This window comes from Phyllobates terribilis, unplaced genomic scaffold, assembly GCF_046119375.1.
Source record: "Phyllobates terribilis strain yellow unplaced genomic scaffold, ASM4611937v1 Scaffold_1__5_contigs__length_1240528914, whole genome shotgun sequence".
Classification (NCBI taxonomy): Eukaryota; Metazoa; Chordata; class Amphibia; order Anura; family Dendrobatidae; genus Phyllobates; species Phyllobates terribilis.
The window spans coordinates 844,518,603-844,545,326 of record NW_027362761.1 but is presented as its reverse complement, the minus strand read 5'-3'; the positions used below and the strand labels follow the sequence as shown (position 1 = coordinate 844,545,326).

Sequence of the window (26,724 nt, the reverse complement as noted above, 5' to 3'; positions counted from 1 at the left end):
ACACTTTGTATCTAAGTGTAAGGAATGATTTGACAACTGATATGTGGAACATCTGTGATTTCTATTGTAACATTCGCGTTTGATAAACTATTACAAATAAAGAGTTTGGTGTTTGCTATAAAATGTTTGTCAGTAATCTGACAAGCTGTACTTTATTTTATGTAATTAGGTGCTATTAAACAATTCATTAGCGTGGAAGGTTAGCAAAGTGGAGGGAGCTAAATCATGGTAATGTTAACTAATATGGCATTTAGCGTTAATTCACTGGAATACTTTTATTCATGCTTCTTATGATTACAGATGATTTGTTAATAGGATTACAGACAGAATGACAGGCAGTATAGTGTGAGGGTTGAAAATTCTGGAAAAGGTTTAATATTATTACTCATAATAAAACAAAGCCATAGTATTAAGAATATAACTCTGGCAATGATGATTAAAGGAAAAATAAGTCTACTTTAACCTATTACTGACTGGGCAATTTTTCCATTTTTACTATATAGCCATATGAGGGCTTGCTTTATGCAGAATGAGTTGTAGTTTTGAATGACACCATCCATTTTTCCATATAATGAACTGAGAAACGGGGAAAAATATTACCAAATAGGATGAAATCGTAAAAAAGAAAAAAAAAACGATTTTGCCATCCTTTTTTGGGGTTTTGTTTTTATGACGTTCATTGTATGGTAATAATGACCTAGAAACAATATTCTCTCTGTCACTGAGAGAACTTGCATAGATTTTTTTTATTAAGTGGCAAACTAATGGTTTTATTGATGCCATTTTGGGATAAATACGAGGTTTTTATCGCTTTTTATTGTATCTTTTAGACAGGTGTGGTGACCGAATAACTGCAATTCTTCCCTTTTGATTTTTTTTTCCACTTACAGCATTTATGAATCTATTTTCACAGACCCGACTATTACAAGTGCAGTGATATCAAATATGTTTATTTAAAAATATATTTCTTTATTTTTATTGCCAAAAAAGGGTGATTCACATCTTTATATATTTTTTTTTTGTATATTTTAAAATCATTTTTTTTATTTTTTGCTCTATTTTTAGAGGACTTTAACTTGCAATCATTTGATTTCTTGTACTTTTACACTGCAATACAAGTATATCACCGTATATAGAGTAAATCACAGTCTCCCACGAAGCTCAGCCTGTGGCTGGGCTTCATGTGAGTACTCAAATAGCAGCCATAACGGCTTTCAGCAGCCCTTCAACTGCCATGGAAACCCTGTAATCGCATCAAAGGTAGCCAATGAGACTGCGAATGCCGCTGACCAATCTATTAAAATACCCTTGTCAGACATAGACAGCAGTTTCTAAATGGTTAGCGCCTGTGGCCGAAGCTCAGACACAGGCAGATGCTGGCTATTTAACATGTGCTCACTCCACACACCTTGATGGATTTTTCCGTCATGGAGTGTTAAGGGGTTCATTAAAATATAAATATTGCTGATTTATTCCTACAAAAACACCAGACCAGACGCAAGCAACACGGTGTGGCTCTTCTTTCGAGTAGAAAGCAGCCATGTTTTCCGTATTCTCCACAACCATTTTAAGCCGCATGGACTTGGTAGATAGAGCTAGACTGTGTCCCGCCATACAATGTTCAATCAAATGCTATGAACTGCGGATATTCTACCTCAGTAATTCTGTATCATGGAGAATGCCATAATAGTTTCTTAAACTCACAAGTCTTGCCTTATAATGGCTTCTTAAAAAATGCAGCAGTAATACAGCCGGCTGCATGAGGTCTAAAGAAATTGTCTCCTATGATTGAAGAAGTCACCATTAAATCTAATAATAAATCTTAGACTGTCTTCTTCTGTCATTTTAGGAAATGTTTTAAGCATGGTAACGTCCATTATGGCCGTCAGTAAATCTCTCACAGGAATTGTCATGCTGCTTTTTCAGACTCCTGTAGCAAATCTACCTCTGTCAGACATATTTCAGTTTTGTATGCAGCATTATGAAAATCTGCCATTACTGAAAGGAGAAGGGGGAGTAAGGTAAAGTAGTTGTTACATGTGGAGCCAAGGGATAATACATGGAAATAGTTCTCTGTCACCATGCAATCTGGTATTCTAGTAAGGTGACACAATGTGCATTTCCATATTGCACAGTTCTGGTGTCTGGACAAGCTAGGTGATGTCCCATGTGCTAGGTGATAACCCATGTGAGAGCTGTCCTAGAGGTCACCTGTGGCATAATTGTTGGGCATTTTTATTAGCATTTTTAATGTACAAATTCAGTGCATTAAAGCCCCACCCTTGAAATGTCTATGAACTCCCCCAAAACACACAGTAATGCCCACAAAACAGCCATGTTTTAATGGAGCAAACAAAAACCTTGTACCTTTTAAGGATTTAACTGTCTGGGTTAGCCTCCACCGAGCTGGGGTGTAATGGTGGCCAACAGTCACGGAGGTCTCGCCGGCTGGCAGGGCGTCCTCAGCAGAATAAAAAGAAGAAAGTTGTGGAAGGGATGCAGGATCAGCCCATCTCAATAATCAATGTCCAGACTTCAGGTGCAACAGGAAAAAGAAACTCACTTTTACAGGAGTATTTGATGATGATGATTATGATGATGATGATGATGATTACAGCTCTACACCATTATTCATTACACTGAGCCAACAGCCCCTCATGGTGTGATGAACCCAGTTCTTTTCCGCCGATGTGTAGCAAATTCCCTCACTCCCACTGCATATAGCAGTATACGTACACTAAAACTTCTCCTCTCAGCCTGGACCTTAGCATCCATAGCACCTCAGGCTTAACAGGAAAATACCCCAGCTCTCTTCCCACCACTGACAACTAAGGATCCTCCATAGACACCCCACGTCTGATCCCTAACTAATGTCGTCTGGCAGTTGGGCACTTCTTGAACCATGTAGGACACTATGTCCCATGTGGCTGCACAGATTTCGCTGCTGTCTCGACAATGACCACAGTGAAGGCACTGGCTGGCCTCCTTGATCTCCAGCACCATGAATCCCATGGGAGCAGGGTTGCTTCTCCTGGGCTTAGTAGTTCTCCTGCAAGGGCTGCTACCTCCAAACATTAAAATAACCCTTACATAATTACATGTGTGTGTAAAAATGGCTGAAGAGCTGGCTTCTCACACCATCAGAGTTCACAGATGTTTGCGATGCCTGTCTTTACATGGCGCCACATAACCATTAGACTGTCCCAGCAAAATGAGACTTTTGGCAAAAATGGTATAGGGTGCTGAGGGTATGGCCACAATATAGTCCTGGATCCTCGGGGGAGGGATCAAAAACATCTCTGCCCCATAATAGTGAACATTATACTTGATTGTTTGTGGATCTTGTAGCAGATTTTGCTTTGGGGACTAAGAGCTTAAAGTTACACCTGTAGACTTCATACTGGTTGCCAGATTCTTCTGAAATGTATGGGATATAATTTGTGCCAATAGAAAAAAAGGGAAATTGTTTCATACTGGTGATTTTTAGCTTCGTTAATTTTTGTTGCCATGGCCAATAAAGCGGTAAGATAACTGCTTCTATTTTAGACTTTTTTACCTGTAGGGCTTCTGTGTCAGGTATATTTTACGAGGTCTTAATGAGAATTATTCATTTGATGGACCCCATTACCTATTGCTGAGTGCAATGTGACAACACTCTCCCTAAATTCGTTATCACAGGAAGAGCAGCTGCTCCATTTTTATGTCATTAGCATAAGCCAATTAGCTCTCCAGGTTGTCATATTTCTGCTGTTTTAGCAACTAAGTGACATCCTTGTCCATACTTGTTCATGAATTTGATAAAAGGTGCACGACGGAATAGTCATGAATCTCAATCCTTTAGCGGTGAGACGATCCTCCAAACCCTTCTACACATGTATATGATTAAATCACTTCCCGGTCGTAATTATCATAGAATTATTATGTGTGCATTAATTATGGATGTGCACACAGTATGTAGTGCTTTGATGATTAAACATATATTTTTACAGCCGCAGTAAAGACACTGACACATTTAATAACAGTATAATCATGACTAGCCTTAAGCCGAGATGAGCGGATAGATCTGCTGCGATTACCAGGTAATGAGAGGCACTTCTGCGCATGAAATATCATGTAAATGCTCCAAAATTGATTTCACCTGGACCATGGGATCAAACTCAAGACTAGATGTATTGCTCATCGCTCTTCAGTGACTGAACCTTGGTGACTACAATCACTAAAATGGCTTCAGTATGTTCTTCCACCATGTCTTGCCCCTTTGCCCCACATCATAGTCATTATCTTTTAATATTCCATTTAACCATTTCTGTAGGTATTGCTGTGCTAGACAAGTAGCGCTCTTGGATGACAACCCTTAATGACAGTTGTTGGCACGTGAAGGTGAAATCACTGTATATTGTCATATATAATCATCTGCCCCCTTTTCTTCTCTTTTACTGCACCACCTATGTATCGGACTTCAATGTGGTTCTGTCACTCCATTCCCGAGATGAAAGCTTCAGGATGTTATATGTCATATGTGTCATATCCTAAAGGGAGCCTGTTTGATATCATTCTGACAGTCATGGAATTGAGGAAGGCAGATAAAACAGTATCTAAATAATAACATGGATATTCTTTTACGTGGTTCGATCTTTGGAGGCTTTCTAAGAAAATATAGACCATGGACCATAATCTCTTAAAAAGATTGTCCATATCCATAAGAGCATACAGTATACTGTATATATAATATAAGTAATAGTTGGGAACATTCTTTATCCTGCTACATCATGCATAAGAAACATCTGAGGGTCATCCTATTAATGAAAAGGGTGGGTCATTCTAAGGGTTGGTATGAAAAATCGTTCAGCGTTTCATCCAGATTTGTTCCTCATTAGTGTGCAGTCCTTATACAATCCGATTTTTATAATAATAAAAAAGACCATTTACAGTTTGCTATCTTACAGAATTGCAATGTATCAATAAAAATCGGATACTATATGGTGGCTCCGCATAGCATCCAATTTTTTGGGCAAACGCATTGAATGGGAAAGTGTCATCCAATTTACAGAAGAAACTAATGTTTTTCCACATGCAGATTTGGTCAGTGAAAAAGAAAAATCTCTCATCTGCATCGCCCCATTGAATAACATTGGTTTGAGTGCGGGTCATTTTTTTTCACAAACAGCACTCAGACCAAAAATACAGTCGTGTGAATGATCACTTATAATGAAAAGGGTTAGTGTTAATAGAAATTCTTCTTTAATCAGTATCGTTAAACAATTCAGCCAATCTAAGTCTATGCTTCTTTTTTTTCTTGTTGTTTTTTTTTCGCTACCAGTGTCAGAATTGTGCCTCTGTATGGCTTTCTATATCTTACCAGTCACACTGCAGGGATCCATCCAACATAATCACTAGATATTTCTAAAACTAAATTTAAAAGCAGATTCTTGGGACTAGATGTCAACAATGAGATTAGTATCTTTAACGTTTATTTGCCTTTAAGTCAATTTTTTTTATTTTCATTTGAGTTATTTTACAATTTTTATTTTATTCATATGATTTTTGTTTCCTTTGTTTTTTTTTGTTTTTCTTTCTTCCTTTTTAAGGCCCGATTTTACCTCTTTCACCTCGAACCAATGAGCAGAAAACACAGAAGGAGTTTGGATATCCTTGTAAGTTTTTGTTTAATTTTTTCTTTTTTTATTTTATTATTATTATTATTATTATTATTATTATTATCATTATTATGTTTTATTTCTACTGTATTAATAGACATTACATGTGATCCAATTATATCATTTATTATACTTCTGATCTGGAGTTGGCTCTACTTTCATTTATTGCAAAAAAAATTGCTCCATCTGCGTAACTGGACAAACGGTGGAAACTTGACGGAATTTGACATGCTGTAGAGACGTGAAGGACTTGTTTACAGCTGCTTGTTCACACATGACAGTCTATGCATGAATCTTCCACATACAAAATCATGGATTTAAAGATCAGTTACAAGATTTCACAATAAAAACTGCATACATTATTTAAAGAAATCTTTTAGACCTGATTAGACTGGTGTACTAACTTTCTAATCCCAATGTTAGTATGGGGATTTTATCAGTCATGCTGCAGCTGAACACATAAAATGCTCATTTAAAAATTGAAACTTTCAAGAAATGAGTACATAGGCATTCTGACATGGTTTACAAAAGCAAGCACACTAGCCTCAACCGGTCCAACGGATCTACTTAAAAGGAATCTGTTACCAGATTTTTGCTATATAATCTGTTCCACAGCATGATGTAGGAGTTGAGACCCTGATTTCAGCAATGTGTTATTTGCTGGTCTACATGCTGTCATTTTGATACAATCACAGTTTTCTCTGGTGCTGATCTAGCAGTGCTCAGAATGCTGAGCCCTGTATAACCCTGCCCACAACACTGATTGGCAGCTTTCTGTGTATACTGTAAATTGGCAGAAAGCTGCTAATCATTGGTGGAGGATGAGGTTACACAGAGCAGGAGGACTTCATGACACAAGACAACTAGTCCTCTAATGATAATCCCTATAGACCCCAGAGCATAATAAGCGTAGGTTGTCAAAATAAATAAAAAAACAAACCCTAATACTCACCTTACAAGTCACCTATGTGGACTCCTGAGCTGCTCACTGGCTGACGTCCAGTCCTCTGCAGAGTCTGAGTCTTCTTTCCGCTATCGCATCTCCGGTGTCTTCACTCTAGGCTGGGTTAGCCGCGACCAATGCTCGGATGTCGCTGCACACCATGCCTATGTTATACACGTCATGACTTTATCATCACAACCTTACGACATGCAGTGACCTCTGAGGCTTTGGTGTGGCTTAAAGTGATGAAACTAAAGATGTGGCACACAAAGGCAAAAAGAAGTGCCGCTGAGGACGGGGCAGCGGGCAGTGAGCTGCCTAGGCAACCATACAAGTAAGCAGATTTTTGTAAAATGTAAGTAGAATTCAATTTCACTGGAATAAATTTGCCCACCTCTAATCCCCCCACCCCCTTTTAATGTTAGAGGAGGGACAGATTATATTTTGCATATATGACTGGATGCAAAAACAAGATAAGAGTAGACTTGGGCTACACAACATCCATCGCACTTTCACTGCGTATTTACTATGCAATACACTAGGAAGATCATGTTCTGCTTCTTTTCCCAACTCCCAGTCATGTAATTTTAGCAATATAATGAAGTATGCAAAACTCAGAAATTCCTAGGTTTGCCTTATCTTTTTAGCACCTTGCTTGTCACCACAAGCCAACATGTAAAGCTTCTGAATATATACTGCAGATAGTATGACGGTAAATACAGAGTGTATTATGGACAGAAACATTGCGGAGCCGGAAGTCATTACCTACAATGTCCACGGTAGACTTAGAATAGGAAAGAACACATGAAATCAGGTTAAATACTGAATAAAGTATATAGTATATTATATGTTAAATCCTACGTTTACATTATATTGTGGCAGGAACTGAAAATGTAAGAGGAGCGGGCTAGATTATTTATTATTTCTTACATCCAGCATGTTCACACGTCCCTGCCTTAGGCCAACCATAGCTTTCCACTGCTGATATTGCTTTCAGTTATCATTCATTTACATTATGAAAAATGAAGGTTCCTATGGAATTGAAATATTCTATTTTATCTACAACGGTTACATGACCATTGAATATTGGACATATGTTGAGAGGATGATTTAAAAGAAGGCACCTGACCACTTTTTATAGTCTGGAGGTAGACATAGTGAACATTTCTGCTGTTAGTTCTTCACAGTATTTTTTGTCACCCTGGTGTTTAAGAGCTAGAGATTTCGATCTGTTGGCCAATAAAAATGAAGACTTTTTCAACTTCTTCTTTCGAATAAGATAGAGATCAAAAGGGATGATCCTAAATATGAGACGTCTATTTTCCACAACTCTCTTTTTGACATAACATTAAAGCCCAAACAAGATGACATGGTATTTTTATAGAAAAAGTAAAAATAATAAGAGTCAGGGTGTGATCTCAGGGTCCAATGGTGATCTCAGGGTGCACGGTCATCTCTGTGATCTGATCTCAGGGTGCACGGTAATATCTGTGACCTGATCTCAGGGTGCACGGTAATCTCTGTGATCTGATCTCAGGGTGCACAGTCATCTCTGTGATCTGATCTCAGGGTGCACGGTAAACTGTGTGATCTGATCTCAGGGTGCACAGTCATCTCTGTGATCTGATCTCAGGGTGCACATTAATCTGTGTGATCTGATCTCGGTGCACACTCATCTCTGTGATCTGATCTCAGGGTGCATGGTCATTTCTGTGATCTGATCTCAGGGTGCACGGTAATCTGTGTGATCTGATCTCAGGGTGCACGGTAATCTGTGTGATCTGATCTCAGGGTGCACGGTAATCTGTGTGATCTGATCTCAGGGTGCACGGTAATCTCTGTGATCTGATCTCAGGGTGTGTGATCACAGGGTGCCAATGGTGATCTCAGGGTGCACTTTCATCTCTGTGATCTGATCTCAGGGTGCACGGTAAACTGTGAGATCTGATCTCAGGGTGCACAGTCATCTCTGTGATCTGATCTCAGGGTGCCCAGTAATCTGTGTGATCTGATCTCAGGGTGCACAGTCATCTCTGTGATCTGATCTCAGAGTCCACATTCATCTCTGTGATTTGATCTCAGGGTGCACAGTCATCTCTGTGATCTGATCTCAGGGTGCACAGTCATCTTAGTGATCTGATCTCAGGGTGCATGGTCATTTCTGTGTTCTGATCTCAGGGTGCACAGTCATCTCTGATCTGATCTCAGGGTGCACGGTAAACTGTGTGATCTGATCTCAGGGTGCACAGTCATCTCTGTGATCTGATCTCAGGGTGCACATTAATCTGTGTGATCTGATCTCGGTGCACACTCATCTCTGTGATCTGATCTCAGGGTGCATGGTCATTTCTGTGATCTGATCTCAGGGTGCACAGTCATCTCTATGATCTGATCTCAGGGTGCACGGTAAACTGTGTGATCTGATCTCAGGGTGCGCAGTCATCTCTGTGATCTGATCTCTCTGATCTCAGGGTGCATAGTAATCTGTGTGATCTGATCTCAGTGTGCACGGTAATCTGTGTGATCTGATCTCAGGGTGCACGGTAATCTCTGTCATCTGATCTCAGGGTGTGTGATCTCAGGGTGCCAATGGTGATCTCAGGGTGCACTGTCATCTCTGTGATCTGATCTCAGGGTGCACGGTAAACTGTGTGATCTGATCTCAGGGTGCACAGTCATCTCTGTGATCTGATCTCAGGGTGCACAGTAATCTGTGTGATGTGATCTCAGGGTGCACAGTCATCTCTGTGATCTGATCTCAGGGTGCACACTCATCTCTGTGATCTGATCTCAGGGTGCACAGTCATCTCTGTGATCTGATCTCAGGGTGCACGGTCATTTCTGTGATCTGATCTCAGGGCGCACAGTCATCTCTGTGATCTGATCTCAGGGTGCATGGTCATCTCTGTGATCTGATCTCAGGGTGCACAGTCATCTCTGTGATCTGATCTCAGGGTGCATGGTCATTTCTGTGATCTGATCTCAGGGTGCATGGTCATCTCTGTGATCTGATCTCAGGGTGCACGGTCATCTCTGTGATCTGATCTCAGGGTGCACGGTCATTTCTGTGATCTGATCTCAGGGTGCACGGTCATCTCTGTGATCTGATCTCAGGGTGTTGATGGTGATCTTTGGGTGCCAATGGGTTGCCATCAAAGCCACCTTGGTACTCCTGTGAAGCCCAGTCACAGATCAGACTTCATAGGAGCCTGTAATGTATCCTATATACTGCAATGCTGCAGAATATAGAACAAACAATCAAATTACTACAGGTTCAAGTCAGCTATAGAAAAAAAATGTACAGTAAAAGAAAAGTTTTATAAATTTAAAAAATAAAACACATAAAGTCAAATGCTTCTTTTTCCCCAAATAAATAAATGATAAAAATAAGAATTTTTGATATTGCTGTGTCAGTAAAAGTCCAATGCATGAAAATATAAAAATGTGACTAAATTTAACCTATCAGGTAAAAGAAAATAAAAAAGTGAAACACTTAAAGCGTCATTTTTCAGTTGTCACAACTCCACCAACAAATGCAATACAAAGTGATGAAATCGGTTCATCTTGTTCTACCAAATACAATAATGACAGATAAATAAAATTGTTATGCGTCTTATTGAGAGGAAGAAAAAGCAAAGTGCAAAAATGAAAATTGGCAGCGATAGGAAGGGATTAAGCTGATCTGTCAGCAGTCTCAAAGTCTTGTTATTAGCAAATAATTGTGTTTCCCATGAAAAAATTCCATCTTTTCATAGAACTCTGCACTGTTCCATTTCTCTGTTATTCCTCCTAGAAATGTGTGAATAACTTAAAGAAGCACTTCCATCAAAGTTGTTATCCTCTTAATATATTGCAGTCATCATATTATATAGCACTGTGTACTTGCAATTGCTCATTTTGCCTTTCTACCCAGGAAATACTTCTCTTTTCTTCGCTTTATGTAGAAACAGGAGGCCTCTTTTCCCAGCATTAAATCATCCCCCTCTTCAACTCCTGACCCAGCTGCTCCACTCCTCCCCTGTCAGGGACTTTTGCAGTGACTCATGACTCATACAGGGAAAATAGACTTCCTGAGTCTACATAGAGCTCAGAAGGATTCTGCTAGTCAGTTTTTAATCACGTCATAGACCTAATAAATTACAGAAAAATAAGGTGGGCAGAAAGGCAAAATGAGAAATTGTAAGTTCGCAGGGCTATATAATATGATGATTGCAAAATATTAAGAGGATACAAATTTTGATGGGAGGAGTGCTTCTTTAACAAATCAATAAATAGCATTGCCCTTGTTCATGAGACACGCCTTTCTGACATTATCTGGCAGTGTCATACTAGGCATGGGGTGGAATGGTGATGGCCAGTTGTCCATTTGTACATACATTTTCAAGAGGAATAACAGAGGGACCTTACAATAGAGAATTATTGGGGCAGGTGCAGGCAATTGTATTTTTTATCATCCGAGAGAATCATGATGATTATGCAAATTACATTTTGATCAAACTCTCCGCATATTGCAATCTGATTCTTTCAAATGAGGAGAAGGTGGAGAATTTTTTTTTCCAACTTCTCCATTCTATGAGTGCGCGTAAATTGGACTACACTCAGATGTCATCTAGGTGCAGTCCGATGTTTTCCATGGACTCATTGACTTGCATGGCCAAGTGCGATCCGAATACGGGATCAAACTCAGACATGTGCACGGCCCCATAGACGAACATTGGTCTGAGTGTGATCCAATGTTTTATCAGCAAATACTCTCTTGTGCACCTTCCCTTAGGAAAAGACAATCAAATGTTTTTTTATGGGAAAAGTATTTAATTTGTATTTTGTTCTTCAGTTCTGAATATTCCGGAGTTTAACTAGTAATCTGTTTTTGTCTCAGACTGTACATTTTCTATTTCATGTATAATTTGTGAAAGTTTTTCCTAAAATGATCACCTACATTCAGTTTTGGGCAGCTAGATATATATATATATATATATATATATATATATATATATATATATCAACCTTCATTGTTGTATCTCCCTGCATGAGTTTCCACAACAGAAATAAACTAGATTACAGTAGGCAGAGATTAGAGAAGCTTTCTAACCGTATCAACACATGGATCTCGAATGTGCCAGCTGCCATTTGCATTGAATTCGTTTTGGAAGGAAATGCAGAGTAATAGCCCTCTGATAATATTCTCTGAGGCATGGTCATAAACCAGTTTTAAATGCAGTTCAGATGGCTTTTACTAAGCGCCGGCCATCTTCTCGCTGCCTATTGCTCAACATGTTCATTAATGATACTTGTGTCATATGTTCTGTCCGCTTGAAATCATTGTTCATATTTTTCATTGTATAAACCATAGTGCTCTAGAGATACCTGCCAAGTGGATGCTGTTTTCATTGTCAATTGTGAAAAAAGGTTTACTATATAAGCACTTGTTCACACTATTTTTCAAAAATATATGTTTTTCAAGCAGAAGACACTTCAGGGATCGTTCCTTTTCTCTGGCACTTTATATTCCGAAAGCATCTTTTTTTTACAATGTTTGATCGTTTCCTGAACTCTTTTTGATTTTTTTTCTGCCAGTGTATATTGGGTGTCTTCTTACTCTTTTTTTTCCAGGCGTTTTTTTTAATCCATAAAGTAATTAAGAAAGCGCTCGCAGTTTTTCAGGTGAACATGTCTACAAAATGCTCAAACAGATGCTCGGGCTTCTTGTGGGCATCTTTTCTGCTTTCCCATTGAATTACATTGTAAAGTATTCAGTGTTTTCCTAGCGGAAAACGCATTAAGAATGTACATGTTACTTCTGTTAAACTCTTGGTATCTTTAAAAGCCTGAATAATAGCAAGTCGTTTTCCACACAAACGAATGGAGCAATTATTTCTATCATTTTTATAGCGCTTTTTTACACGTTTTATGAGTGGATCCTCTAAAAAAGTGCCAGAAAAAGATGGTGTTAACATACCCTAACAATGCTGGAGCTGGAAGCTACCAGACCATCCATATCCCATACGTGTCCCATCTTGAACAGTTTAATATGTAACTTCTGTCCGAATCTGCAATATGTAGTATCATGATGTACAATGAAATCTTCACACCTGAGAATCCCTACTGGATAGAAGTTCAATCTTCTACATAAATATTGCTCATCACATAGATATTTCCTCTTTCAGAAGAAATTTCCACGTCTATCTATGACTCAGACATTTCATTGTTTCCTAGAGATTCTTATATTAGTCCTTGAAAAAGACATTTGTACTGTTAGATGCCATGAAGTAGAAGGCAGACTGCCCACAATCACTACTTTTTTGGCTAGTTATACTCAAAGGCTTCTTCTGCCAATATTCTACCACGTAAAAATACTTTTATCTGTCTTTTCCTGAACTCCAGATTTATGACCACAGACCACATAAAAGTTGAGTTTAACTTTGATATTGTCATCAATCTGCTAAGAGGAGCTCAGAAAAAGTCATACAAGTCACTATCAGAATGAGCTGACTGCTGGGTTCTAGGTTCTCCATTGTTCAATTATCTTCACACTATAGATACATTTTTCCATCTAGTAACGGCAGCATCATTGTTTCCTCTAGCTGCTCCAACCTCAGACAACGTCGCCCTCTATGTTGGAATCGTCATTGCTGTGATCGTATGCCTCGCCATCTCTGTCATCGTAGCTTTATTTGTTTATCGGAAGAACCATCGAGGTTTTGAGTCTGACATAATTGACACTTCTGCACTGAATGGTGGATTCCAAGCAGTCAACATTAAAGCCGCAAGACAAGGTGAGTGTTATTAAATCAGCAATTGTGTCACGGGAATTGTCAATGTTACAGTATTGAATCTTTGTTTTTCTCTATTGTTTTCTCTTACTAGCTTAGTAGGCTAGCTGATAGTTGCTAATAAAGCTCTAAAACTGTTTCTAAAAGTGATTCCAAATCGAAAAACTCCCTAGACCTCCTTATTGTGATTATTACATTTAACCATCACAATATCCTTAGTAGAGAAGAGGATCAGCGTTGCCAAATTTTCCCAACAAATATGCCATGAATCACAATACTGCAAAAGCATCTAATTCCCCTAAAAAGACATGTATAACACACTGAGATCGCTGAACCCTTTTGAGCTCTTTAACATAAGCTGAACCTTTGTCATATCCTTAACATATATATGACTATGGGTAAATGGATGGTAACTAACAACCTGTTTAACAACACTGGACTAACTGGCTTTTCAGGCTACTTAAATTGTAAATCGGCAACAGGCCACTGTATACAGGTGGCAGGTATGGATCCAATATTGGACTATTACAATAAGAAATTGTGAAAAAAGATTCATATTTTTACAACACACAAACTTTGTGAGGTGAGACAGTTATGTTTACATTTCTGAAATATGGAGATTATTCTCTTGTCTTAAAAAAAGAAGGAAAAATTATGGCTTGCTCTCACAAGCCAAAAAGGACAGTTTCTGTGGCACACAAGCCTTGGTATCAAGATTTTTCTTCAAAAGAAAAATTATGACAAAGGGGTTTAATACTGTCCTCTGCAAAAAAATGCAGATGTTAAGATTTTGTCACTGCACAATTAACAGTCACAATGAATAAGATGCAGCATCTGTCTATCACATGAATCTTTGGATTATTATTCACATATTGTACCAAGGCTACCACATTTTCAATGTGTGTGCTTCAGCTGCAGTGCACTACAATCAAATGTAAACCTTTTTCTATATCTTCATGGAATGACTGAGGTGTGTGCTCTGACCTCTTATACCTAGACTGCAAAAACATAAAAAAACACTTCTTAGTTGGTCCTCATCTTTTATAGTGGCTGTGATAGCCCCACTGATTCCCTGTGCTAGACCAAGAGCTAAAGTTCAATGGATTTGGCCCTGAACTCCAGAGATGTCAAACTCAAATACACAGAGGGCCAAAATGAAAAACTTGGATAAAGTCTTGGGCCAACCAGTATACAGTATAATGGGCCCGACATAGTCTTCCATACGGAATAATGGGCCCGACATAATCCTCCATACAGAATAATGGGCCCCACATAGTCCTCCATACCGAATAATGGGCCCCAAATAAGTGTGGCGGATCTCATGTCGCAGGCCAAATATAATCAGCCTGCGGGCCAAATTTGGTCCACAGGTCAAAGTTTGACATGTATGCTAAACTCATTTGATGTGAACATAGAACCAACGCTATGGGTATATTTAAATCTCATCATCCCATTGATGGAAAAAGAGGGGTTTGCTATACCACCTTTCATTATCAACCTATAAATCTGAGTAGTAAACCCCGAAAATATTGCTAGTATGCTCAAAAATAAGTTAAAAGATATATTTTTTATTTAAATAACATTAAAAATTAGAAAATACACACATTAAGATAGTCAGTAGGTATAGGGTGAGAGATACGTGAAAAGATCACAGTGGGGCACAATACATGGGCACACCGTTTAAGTCATGAGGCTAATAAGTGCCAAAAAAACAGTGTTCACGACTTTCCTATGCCTAAATCATCCTAGACTCTTAGAAAATTACAAGTACCACTCATTTGATGTTGCATCAGAGAGTGCCCAGTTCATACCAGCAGCTCAGCCATACCACTGGTTCGAAATGACAATCGTAGGGAGTACACTGCCCCTTGGCAAGCAGGAAGGCAGGAGACTGGTGAGCAGTATATTTCTGAAAATGGATAATGAGACAAACCCTTTGAAGGGGTTGTCCCACGAAAAAACTACACTTTAATCAATAGATCTTGGAATGAAAATAAGTTCCACAATTGGATGTGTAAAAAAAATGTCCCTGTGCTGAGATAATCTTATAAATGTGTCCCTGCTGTGTACTGTGTAATGTCTGTGTCTGACCGTACAGGGACATGGTCTGATCATACCACATATCCTGGGCAGGGGAGGAAGCAAAAGAGTATACAGACAGGACAGCATGGGATCACAGCTGCTGGCTTCTGTCTTTTTCTCTCCCCCCTGTCCCGGAGCTGTGGTATGATCAGACCATGTTCTGTACACGGTCAGACACAACCATTACACAGTACACAGCAGGGGCACATTTATAAGATTATCTCAGCACAGGAACTTATTTAACACATCCAATTGTGGAACGTATTTTTATTCCAAAATCTATTAATTCAAATGTACTTTGTTTATGAGACAACCCATACAAGAAAAAAGAGCCAATAATATGTACAGTATATGTTTATATGTTGCACTGGCTTGATTTGTAAAGCTAGAGCAACAGCAAGAGCTAAAGTGCCCGCTATATGTTCATGCCATACTCTACATATGATTTCAAGGAAATTATATCTGCCAGTCAACAGCTGCTGTGCCAGTTTTCCTTATAAAGTAGGCCGAGCGGAAGGCTTTGAAAAGAATGTTTGTGGAAATTATTGGTGTTGTCTAAAGATGCCATGCTGCGTTGTTGCAATGTGTCTCTAAATTGACTCCAGTTGTGTCACATTTGACAGCTAAATTTTGCTTACATCTGACAGAACAATCAATTTGGCCCAAAATTTGAATAAAGAATATTTTTCCATTCCAAACACAATTCTGTATCTTGTTTGTGTGTATATGTCATTGTCAAAGAGAGGAACAGCCAGTAACTATTACTGTACCGCTTCTGCATCACTCCTCCCGCATTGTGTTTATATGAAAAGCGAATAGCTCTTAGTTCCCACATGCAGAAGAGATGAAATGTGAATATGGCCACATTTGCCATCACACAGGAAAAACATAAGACTGCGAAGAATATCCACAAATGTCATGCGCTTCATCTGTGAAAGGTTTAATAAGCAAATTACATTCCTCATCACATAATGGCTTTCAGGGGAAGCACTGTAAATTGATGATGAACAGCAAATACCAAATCTTGCTGACTGTTTTCTCTCCCGTAGTGCACACTATAAGGAAACTGCTTAATTCAATGTGATGGTTACATTCCAAAAAACTTATGTTTACTAGAGACAACCAAAGCTACTGTATAAAAACTATAGCTAACCAGTTTTACTTTACTTCTTTCCCACGTCACTGGCTCTCTAAAAGACACACGTGTCTTATGTCCAGTTATGCAGCACATACGGTGTACATATGCACCAGAGGGCACACCTTGATACCATTAGTGTACTTGGGAGTGCAGCCTCACACATTAATGTTATCCATGCAGTTTCAATTGAAGCCTGATTGCCATCATGTACTTTCTACTTCAAACCAATAACAATCCCCTGCCAATTGTTTTTGTACTCTAATATCTGAAAGGCTTTAAGCTCATGGGGCTGGCTGAATAATAATGAGAAAATGTAGAAACAAAATCTAAATTTGCTCTATATAATAATTGCAAATGTATTTCAGAATGTGTCCGCTACGTGACATGTGGAAGAAGGTGCTATGGTTAGATAAGACCAAATTAAATGTTTTTGTGTTAAATGCTAAACTCTTTGTGTGGCATAAAAATAAGACTGCACATCACCCTGAAAACACAATCCCCATCATCAAACATGGTGGTGGCAGTATCATGCTGTGAGGATGGATTTCTTCAGCAGGGAGAGGGAAGCTAGTCAGAGTTGATGAGAAAATGGATTGAGCTAAATACAGGGAAATACTGGAGGAAAACCTTTCAGAGGTTGCAAAAGATTTTAGTATGGGGTGTAGGTTAACCCTAAACATACTGCCAGAGCTACAATGGAATGGTTTAGATCAAAGCATAATAATGTGTTTGAATGCCCTAGTCAAAATCCAGACCTAAATCCGATTGAGAATCTGTGGCAAGACTTGAAAATTGCCATTCCCAGATGCTCTCCATCCAATCTTACTGAGCTACAGCTAGTTTACAAAGAAGAATAGGCAAAAATGTCCACGTCTAGATGTGCAAAGCTAGCAGAGACATACCCCTAAAAGACTTGCAACAGCAATTTCAGAGAAAAATTGTCCTACAAAGTATTGACTCATTGGGTTGAATACAAATGCACATCACAATTTTTATATTTTTAAAATATTTATATTTAGAAAACCACGTATCATTTCCTTTACACTTCACAAATACTTGCTACTTTATTACATAAAATTCATTTACATTTGTGGGTGTAATTTGAAAAAATGTAGAAAAGTTTGCTGGATGTGGATACTTTTTCAAGGCACTGTATATATATACAGTACAGACCAAAAGTTTGGACACACCTTCTCATTTAAAGATTTTTCTGCATTTTCATGGCTATGAAAATTGTACATTCACACTGAAGGCATCAAAACTATGAATTAACACATGTGGAATTATATACTTAACAAAAAAGTGTGAAACAACTGAAAATATGTCTTATATTCTAGGTTCTTCAAAGTAGCCACCTTTTGCTTTGATGACTGCTTTGCACACTCTTGGCATTCTCTTGATGAGCTTCAAGAGGTAGTCACCGGAAATGGTTTTCACTTCACAGGTGTGCCCTGTCAGGTTTAATAAGTGGGATTTCTTGCCTTATAAATGGGGTTGGGACCATCAGTTGTGTTGTGCAGAAGTCAGGTGGATACACAGCTGATAGTCCTACTGAATAGACTGTTAGAATTTGTATTATGGCAAGAAAAAAGCAGCTAAGTAAATAAAAACGAGTGGCCATCATTACTTTAAGAAATGAATGTCAGTCAGTCCGAAAAATTGGGAAAACTTTGAAAATGTCCCCAAGTGCAGTTGCAAAAACCATCAAGCGCTAAAAGAAACTGGCACACATGAGGACCGCCCCAGGAAAGGAAGACCAAGAGTCACCTCTGCTTCTGAGGATAAGTTTATCCAAGTCACCAGCCTCAGAAATCGCAGGCTAACAGCAGCTCAGATTAGAGACCAGGTCAATACCACACAGAGTTCTAGCAGCAGACACATCTCTACAACAACTGTTAAGAGGAGACTTTGTGCAGCAGGCCTTCATGGTAAAATAGCTGCTAGGAAACCACTGTTAAGGACAGGCAACAAGCAGAAGAGACTTGTTTGGTCTAAAGAACACAAGCAATGGACATTAGACCAGTGGAAATCTGAGCTTTGGTCTGATGAGTCCAAATTTGAGATCTTTGGTTCCAACCACCGTGTCTTTGTGCGACGCAGAAAAGGTGAACAGATAGACTCTACATGCCTGGTTCCCACCGTGAAGCATGGAGGAGGAGGTGTGATGGTGTGGGGGTGCTTTGCTGGTGACACTGTATATATATATATAGTATATAGTACAGACCAAAAGTTTGGACACACCTTCTCATTTAAAGATTTTTCTGTATTTTCATGACTATGAAAATTGTACATTCACACTGAAGGCATCAAAACTATGAATTACCACATGTGGAATTCTATACTTAACAAAAAAGTGTGAAACAACTGAAAATATGTCTTATATTCTAGTTTCTTCAAAGTAGCCACCTTTTGCTTTGATGACTGCTTTGTACACTCTTGGCATTCTCTTGATGAGCTTCAAGAGGTGGTCACCGGAAATGGTCTTCCAACAATCTTGAAGGAGTTCCCAGAGATGCTTAGCACTTGTTGGCCCTTTTGCTTTCACTCTGCGGTCCAGCTCACCTCAAACCATCTCGATTGGGTTCAGGTCTGGTGACTGTGGAGGCCAGGTCATCTGGCGTAGCACCCCATCATTCTCCTTCTTGGTCAAATAGCCCTTACACATCCTGGAGGTGTGTTTGTGGTCATTGTCCTGTTGAAAAATAAATGATGGTCCAACTAAACGCAAACCGGATGGAATAGCATGCCGCTGCAAGATGCTGTGGTAGCCATGCTGGTTCAGTATGCCTTCAATTTTGAATAAATCCCCAACAGTGTCACCAGCAAAGCACCCCCACACCATCACACCTCCTCCTCCATGCTTCACGGTGGGAACCAGGCATGTAGAGTCCATCCGTTCACCTTTTCTGCGTCGCACAAAGACACGGTGGTTGGAACCAAAGATCTCAAATTTGGACTCATCAGACCAAAGCTCAGATTTCCACTGGTCTAATGTCCATTGCTTGTGTTCTTTAGACCAAACAAGTCTCTTCTGCTTGTTGCCTGTCCTTAACAGTGGTTTCCTAGCAGCTATTTTACCATGAAGGCCTGCTGCACAAAGTCTCCTCTTAACAGTTGTTGTAGAGATGTGTCTGCTGCTAGAACTCTGTGTGGTATTGACCTGGTCTCTAATCTGAGCTGCTGTTAGCCTGCGATTTCTGAGGCTGATGACTTGGATAAACTTATCCTCAGAAGCAGAGGTGACTCTTGGTCTTCCTTTCCTGGGGCGGTCCTCATGTGTGCCAGTTTCTTTTAGCGCTTGATGGTTTTTGCAACTGCACTTGGGGACATTTTCAAAGTTTTCCCAATTTTTCAGACTGACTGACCTTCATTTCTTAAAGTAATGATGGCCACTCGTTTTTCTTTACTTATCTGCTTTTTACTTGCCATAATACAAATTCTAATAGTCTATTCAGTAGGACTATCAGCTGTGTATCCACCAGACTTCTACACAACACAACTGATGGTCCCAACCCCATTTATAAGGCAAGAAATCCCACTTATTAAACCTGACAGGGGACACCTGTGAAGTGAAAACCATTTTCGGTGACTACCTCTTGAAGCTCATCAAGAGAATGCCAAGAGTGTGCAAAGCAGTCATCAAAGCGAAAGGTGGCTACTTTGAAGAATCTAGAATATAAGACATATTATCAGTTGTTTCACACTTTTTTGTTAAGTATATAATTACACATGTGTTAATTCATAGTTTTGATGCCTTCAGTGTGAATGTACAATTTTCAAAGTCATGAAAATACGGAAAAATCTTTAAATGAGAAGGTGAGTCCAAACTTTTGGTCTGTACTGTATATCTATATATATATATATATATATATATATATATATATATATATATATATATTATATGTTTATACAGTATATATGATATATATCTATACTATTGATGTCTTGTGTAATATATATTGTATATATTTTTCTTTTTTTTTCTTTTGTATTCCTACAATTATAGCCTTTTTAGTTACAAGGTCACTTTTATATCCCCTGTGACATCAGTTTCACGTGCTAAGCAACTCATCGTCATTTTCTTTGTGTCAACAGATCTCCTGGCAATTCCCCCTGACCTAACATCTGCAGCAGCAATGTACAGAGGGCCTGTTTATGCTCTGCATGATGTCTCTGACAAGATCCCGATGACCAATTCTCCTCTCCTTGACCCTCTTCCTAATTTGAAAATCAAAGTGTACAACTCCTCTGGTGCGGTAACACCTCAAGATGATTTGTCCGACTATGCGTCAAAACTTTCTCCTCAGATTACACAGTCTTTGCTGGATAATGAAACTCTAAATATGAAGAACCAAAGTCTTGCAAGGCAAACAGATCCTTCATGTACTGCATTTGGAACATTCAACTCACTGGGTGGACACCTGATCATTCCCAATTCAGGTAGGTACAGCTATTGCACCTACAGTACCCAGTGTGGATCTAAGCAACATCAACAATTGGAAATGGAAGATATTGTCTTCAAAAATTTGTATGAATACTGAATATTTTTGAATCGTTATGGGACTTCTGTGCAATGATTAGTTAATATATACGGCGGTTTATGAATACTGTAGATAAGTACTGCCCATATACATTTAAAGCTTCCCATTGGATGAATTTTGACATGTCCCATCATTTTTACTAGATCCATCACTGCATCACTGGTCTAATATGTATGGTGGCTACATGCAGGGACATCTTCAAAGAAAGTAGATCCTTAGACGTGGTAAAAAGGGATCCCCTACCCCGATTTAGTTTCCTTTTATTTAAGCCATATAACACTGCAATAACCTCATAGGGTGTAAAATACAGCAATATAAATTCCATACTAATGACACCAAGTGCTTCTGGGGTTCCTGTCTTTTGGATTCCCCTTGCTGATTCAAGTCTTCCTCTTTTTTGGTACATGTGGTTTTTCTCATGGATACCACACATACCCATTATAACCTATGTTGCTATGCCCATGTCCGTGTTTTCACTGATGATAAGGGGCAATATAAGTATATGGATCCATGAAAAACATGTACAGCACGTGGATGGATGGCATCTGAGTGCCATCCATGTGCCGTTATGTGCTGTACATGTGTAATATTACAAAGTATAGGAGAAACTTTGTAATTTCATTCTTTCTTTATCCATATCGGAAAAATATGGATGACACACTGATCCAGAATGCTGATGACACTGGTACTATTGTTTCCCGTATTGGTTTTATACGGACATGTGTAGGTGGCCTTAGCTTGTTTTATGAAAAAGGTCCAATTTCCTAAGCTGATTGTACATGCTAATATGGGAATTATCCATGTTAGTAAATCATTATATTTCCAAATCATTTCTGAAGTATCTTGAACCATATGATGTGCCATTTTTTTGTCATTCCTCCTAGAAATGTGTAAATAAATTGACAACTGGGTGTTACTAGTTGAGGTTGTGTCCCTTAATTCTAATACTGTCCTATCAGAGCTGCAATTTCCAGACTATGTTGGGACACACCCCCTTCTGGTAACACCCAGTTGACAGTTTATTCCTAAATTTCTAGGAGAGACAACAAAGGAATGGCATACTGTAGAGTTATACGAACAGACTATCCAGGATTGTTATTCCATGGGGAATAAAAGTATTTACAGAAAACAGTCCTGTCAGGACAGCTGACAAATCCTCTTTAAAAAGTTGTTTTCTGTGCATGGGCACTTTAGGAAATAATGTCATAAATGTACCTTCTACAAGAATAAACTTTTCCTCTGCAAAGTATTAACTATTCTGTACCACCTCCTATTGACAGATAAAAATAAACTTGAGTAGTAACCAAAAAATGAAAAGCCACGATGGCTCTAAAAATAAAACCCAAGGCATCTTTCCTTTATTCCGAGAAAATAAAAACAGTTCCCAAACTGAACTTTTCTTTATCATTCACTTTCATTGTACTTGTTGTTGGAACATGAGAGTGAATGTTTATTTCTCTAAAAAGACAAAAAAAAAAAACGATGTTTCTTTTATAGCCTTTTCCTACCATTTCACCTTATACCAATTATTTTGCTTTTGAGAGCCATAAGTAGGACTTCTATTGCCATGGCAACATTTCTCATCTTGGCTTTGAGGACTTAAACCCAACATTGCCCTGTAAAATTAATTCTTTTTATGGAAACATGAATGCAAGCTTCAAACATAAATTGCCTGTCTTCCCCTTACAAACATCATTTCTTATTATTTAATTGATTTCTCCATTTATTTGTTTCTTTTATCCTCTTTTTTTCCTTTAGGAGTGAGCCTGCTGATTCCTGCTGGGGCTGTTCCTCAGGGAAGAGTCTATGAAATGTATGTGACCGTGCACAGGAAAGAGAACATGAGGTAACTGCCCAGACGTCTTGCTAATCTGAAAAGATCGCTGCATCTACATTGGTGGTCAATTTTTCTCCCAAAAAAAAGCAAGTCCGTGCCTTTGATGTGGACGTGAAAGATCTTGTTAGTCAGGTGTAACTTTTTAACATTGACATCTCTGTCTGCACTTAATTTATACGTTACTGGAACGGTCAGTTTGAAACCCAAACCGTAATATGCAGAATTCGAAAAACAGAGCTGCTTTATCCCTGAAATAGCGCCACACCTGTCCACTGGTTACGGGCAGTATTGCAGCTCAAGACCCAAACTAATATTCCCCCAAATGTGATTACCTAAGACAAAGCTGTATCATTCGCTGAGATAATAAATGTGAAATATTGCTGATTTCAGCAGAATCATAAGCACTCATACATTGTTGTAGAATTAACTGATTTATGTAGGATGCGCAGCAACCTTTAGCAACCATCACATCATGGAGCTTTGCCTGAGTGAGCTGACACACACAAAGCACAGGTCATACAGTACAGTATTAATAATCTCTAAAAATTAAAACAGCCCTATCTGTTATCTGCTTAGTGCCTGCAAAACCCTGCAGCTGTTTTGTACTCCAAAACCCTTCTCAACAGCTAAGGCCCTAGCCCCACTGTCAGTATTTGGTCAGTATTCGGTCAGCATTTTTTCTCTGGAGTGGGAGCCAAAACCAGGTGAGAAACAGAGAAAAGGTATAATACAAACAAGTCACTAATTCTGCATTTATCACCCACTCCTGGTTTTGGCTCCCACTCCTGAGAAAAAATACTGACCGAATACTGACCAAATACTGATAGTGGGGCCGCAGCCTTAGGCTAAGTCTCTTCATCAGCCCAGAATGTCTATCTCAGCGGTGAATGGCGATACAAAAATATCTGAAATCATATCCTCAGTTGGGCAATACTGCAAGTCCAAAAGTCTTTGTTCTTGCAGATGTCTCAGAAAATGAAACTTCAAATCAAAATGAACCATATGATGTGCCATTTTTTTGTCATTCCTCCTAGAAATGTGTAAATAAATTGACAACTGGGTGTTACTAGTTGAGGTTGTGTCCCTTAATTCTAATACTGTCCTATCAGAGCTGCAATTTCCAGACTATGTTGGGACACACCCCCTTCTGGTAACACCCAGTTGACAGTTTATTCCTAAATTTCTAGGAGAGACAACAAAGGAATGGCATACTGTAGAGTTATACGAACAGACTATCCAGGATTGTTATTCCATGGGGAATAAAAGTATTTATAATACTTATATAATCTATGGGGATTGATTATCATGATCAGAAGAAAAATCCAACTGTTGCTTTTTTTTCTTACATCAATTTGGGAGTCTGGGTGAGTTGCTGGTGGCACCCATATACATAGATGTGCTTACTTACAATTGACTGAAAGTAATCTTTTAATAGCAGTAAACTTGTAAGGTGTAGAATTTTGATCTTGTCTGGACTAATAATTTGCAAGCCTCTGAATAATCTGAGGAGATTACCCAATTATTGACAGTAGCTCCATGTTGGAGTATGCAACAGCTGCAGGCTTATACTGTACGGTAGGTGAAAAATAATCACTTAATAATAATCACTTAACGCTTTCCGGCAGTGTCAGTGTCAGATATCATTGGTTGTCATGCATGGATTTCAGTTTTTACCCTGCAGCTTTAATCCACTACTTATTCTAAGAGATGAGATTTGTCTTACCAAGATGTGGGTTCATAATATATACATTGACTATGGTTGCCTTGAATGAAAGACGTACAGATGGTTTACCTTTATTTTCTCTTGTTGAATGCCTGCAATTGATTATAATTGCTCACTTGTAATGTTTAGACTTGCACTGACTTCAACCATTTGTTAAGAAGTAGTCTGATAACTGTCAGTTTGGCTTCTGTTCTTATTTCTAGTGTTATAAGATCCCATTAGCTAATAGTAACGGTCTGTGCTGGGTTTTAGGATTCTGAACATGTTGCAATTGTCACTGAGTTCTGGTCTGTTTTTTAGTTTAGTGTGTTTTTTCTTCTGTAATATATACAAATTCTCTGCTACTAAAAACTTTTATGTGTTTTACACTTTGGTTTCTCAACACATGAGGGTTTCTCCGTTGTTCTGGTGAAGAGTCTGTTTTGTAAATAAGTTGCTGTTATTGCATCTTCACCTCAATATTTTTCAGGTAGTCAACAATCTGTCAGCATACAGCTGATCATTTCAAAAAGGATTTTTCACCTACCGTACAGTATAAGCCTGCAGCTGTTGCATACTCCAACATGGAGCTACTGTCAATAATTGGGTAATCTCCTCAGATTATTCAGAGGCTTGCAAATTATTAGTCCAGACAAGATCAAAATTCTGCACCTTACAAGTTTACTGCTATTAAAAGATTACTTTCAGTCAATTGTAAGTAAGCACATCTATGTATATGGGTGCCACCAGCAACTCACCCAGACTCCCAAATTGATATAAGAAAAAAAAAGCAACAGTTGGATTTTTCTTCTGATCATGATAATCAATCCCCATAGATTATTACAGTTTCATTCACAAACCCTCTAACATTAACCCTACACTTTCGACTTCACCATAAATATGCATGCTTGGTGCATGTTTTTCAATAGCAGATATGAATAAATGGCTGCCAGTTTTGATTGACGAAAGATTGGACAAGTTGAAATCCAGCATGCCTGATCCCTCATTCCTGTGCCATCAAATATCATGTGGTATGTCATTAGACTCCCAAAGACACACTCTCATTAAAATCTGCAGGTTTAGACAATGTTAAAATGTATGACTATCTAAAATTTCTATTTTTTTTGCATAACAGATCAGGCTATTACAGTGATACAGAGTGAATGGTACATAGTACATGATTTTATCCCATGATGTATGTCCCTGTTCACTGATTACAGTTCAGAAATGTAGTTCAGAAGCTATGAATCAAAAGATGGAATAAAGAAAATAGAGTAAGGGTCTGCACCTGTAAATCAAGCATGTGATTGGGGCTGAGTGAATGAAAGGAAGATATAAACTTTTGATGTCATGTGTCCATAGGAACAGAGGAATGCGAGAAAGAAAAATGTTTTAAATGAATCTACACCAAAGTTCACCTTCACAGTCATTGACACAATGCACTTGTTGATTAAAGGATTTCTTCTCAAGACTGACTGGGCTGATAAGCTGATAGACTTGCTATGTTATTTTCAATCTCAAAAGACAACCTCAAATCTCAAAGGCTATGTTTTTAATTATATTTCCTCTTATAATTTGGCCTGTGTATTTCTACAATCTATACCTTCACTGCACCAATTTAAAGGATGACATTTTATTTTTAGAATGTGGTCTATATATGCCTCATGAATGATGACTACAGGCTCACAATCTTCACCTTGAATGTGTGAGTCCTGGACTGATGTTCATTTGAAGCTCACAGTACAGTCATATTGCTCTGAAAAATTTAGTGCCATGAAATTCTGTGCTAGTGTTTATTTTTATTACATATTTGATGTTCTAAATTTCTATCTTCGAAACGGGAAGATCAACCTATTTCAAGATGATTTTATCAAAAAAAATTATTGAACTTAACAAGATATTTACAGGACTGTTCAAAAGTTTTAGGCAGCTGTGGAAAATTTGTTTTTGAAAGCATTCTTACTTTACAACATGAGTTAATAGTCTATTTTATTAACATTGAAAAATGCAAAGTGAATGAGCAAAAGAGAAATCAAAAATAAATAAATGTG

At 38.5% G+C, this 26,724-nt stretch overlaps 1 protein-coding gene across 2 annotated transcripts in view; it reads left to right on the top strand.

Annotated features, from left to right (window-relative positions):
* Positions 1-26,724, top strand: part of UNC5C (unc-5 netrin receptor C) — a 518,170-nt gene that overhangs the window by 435,160 nt on the left and 56,286 nt on the right. Inside the window, exons 9-12 of one of the 2 annotated variants that reach the window (XM_073638355.1) lie at positions 5,589-5,654; positions 13,185-13,376; positions 20,689-21,033; positions 22,893-22,980. In XM_073638355.1, coding sequence (XP_073494456.1) covers positions 5,589-5,654; positions 13,185-13,376; positions 20,689-21,033; positions 22,893-22,980 — 691 coding nt within the window. The remainder of the gene's footprint in view (positions 1-5,588; positions 5,655-13,184; positions 13,377-20,688; positions 21,034-22,892; positions 22,981-26,724) is intronic. The other variant, XM_073638362.1, reaches the window with a different exon arrangement.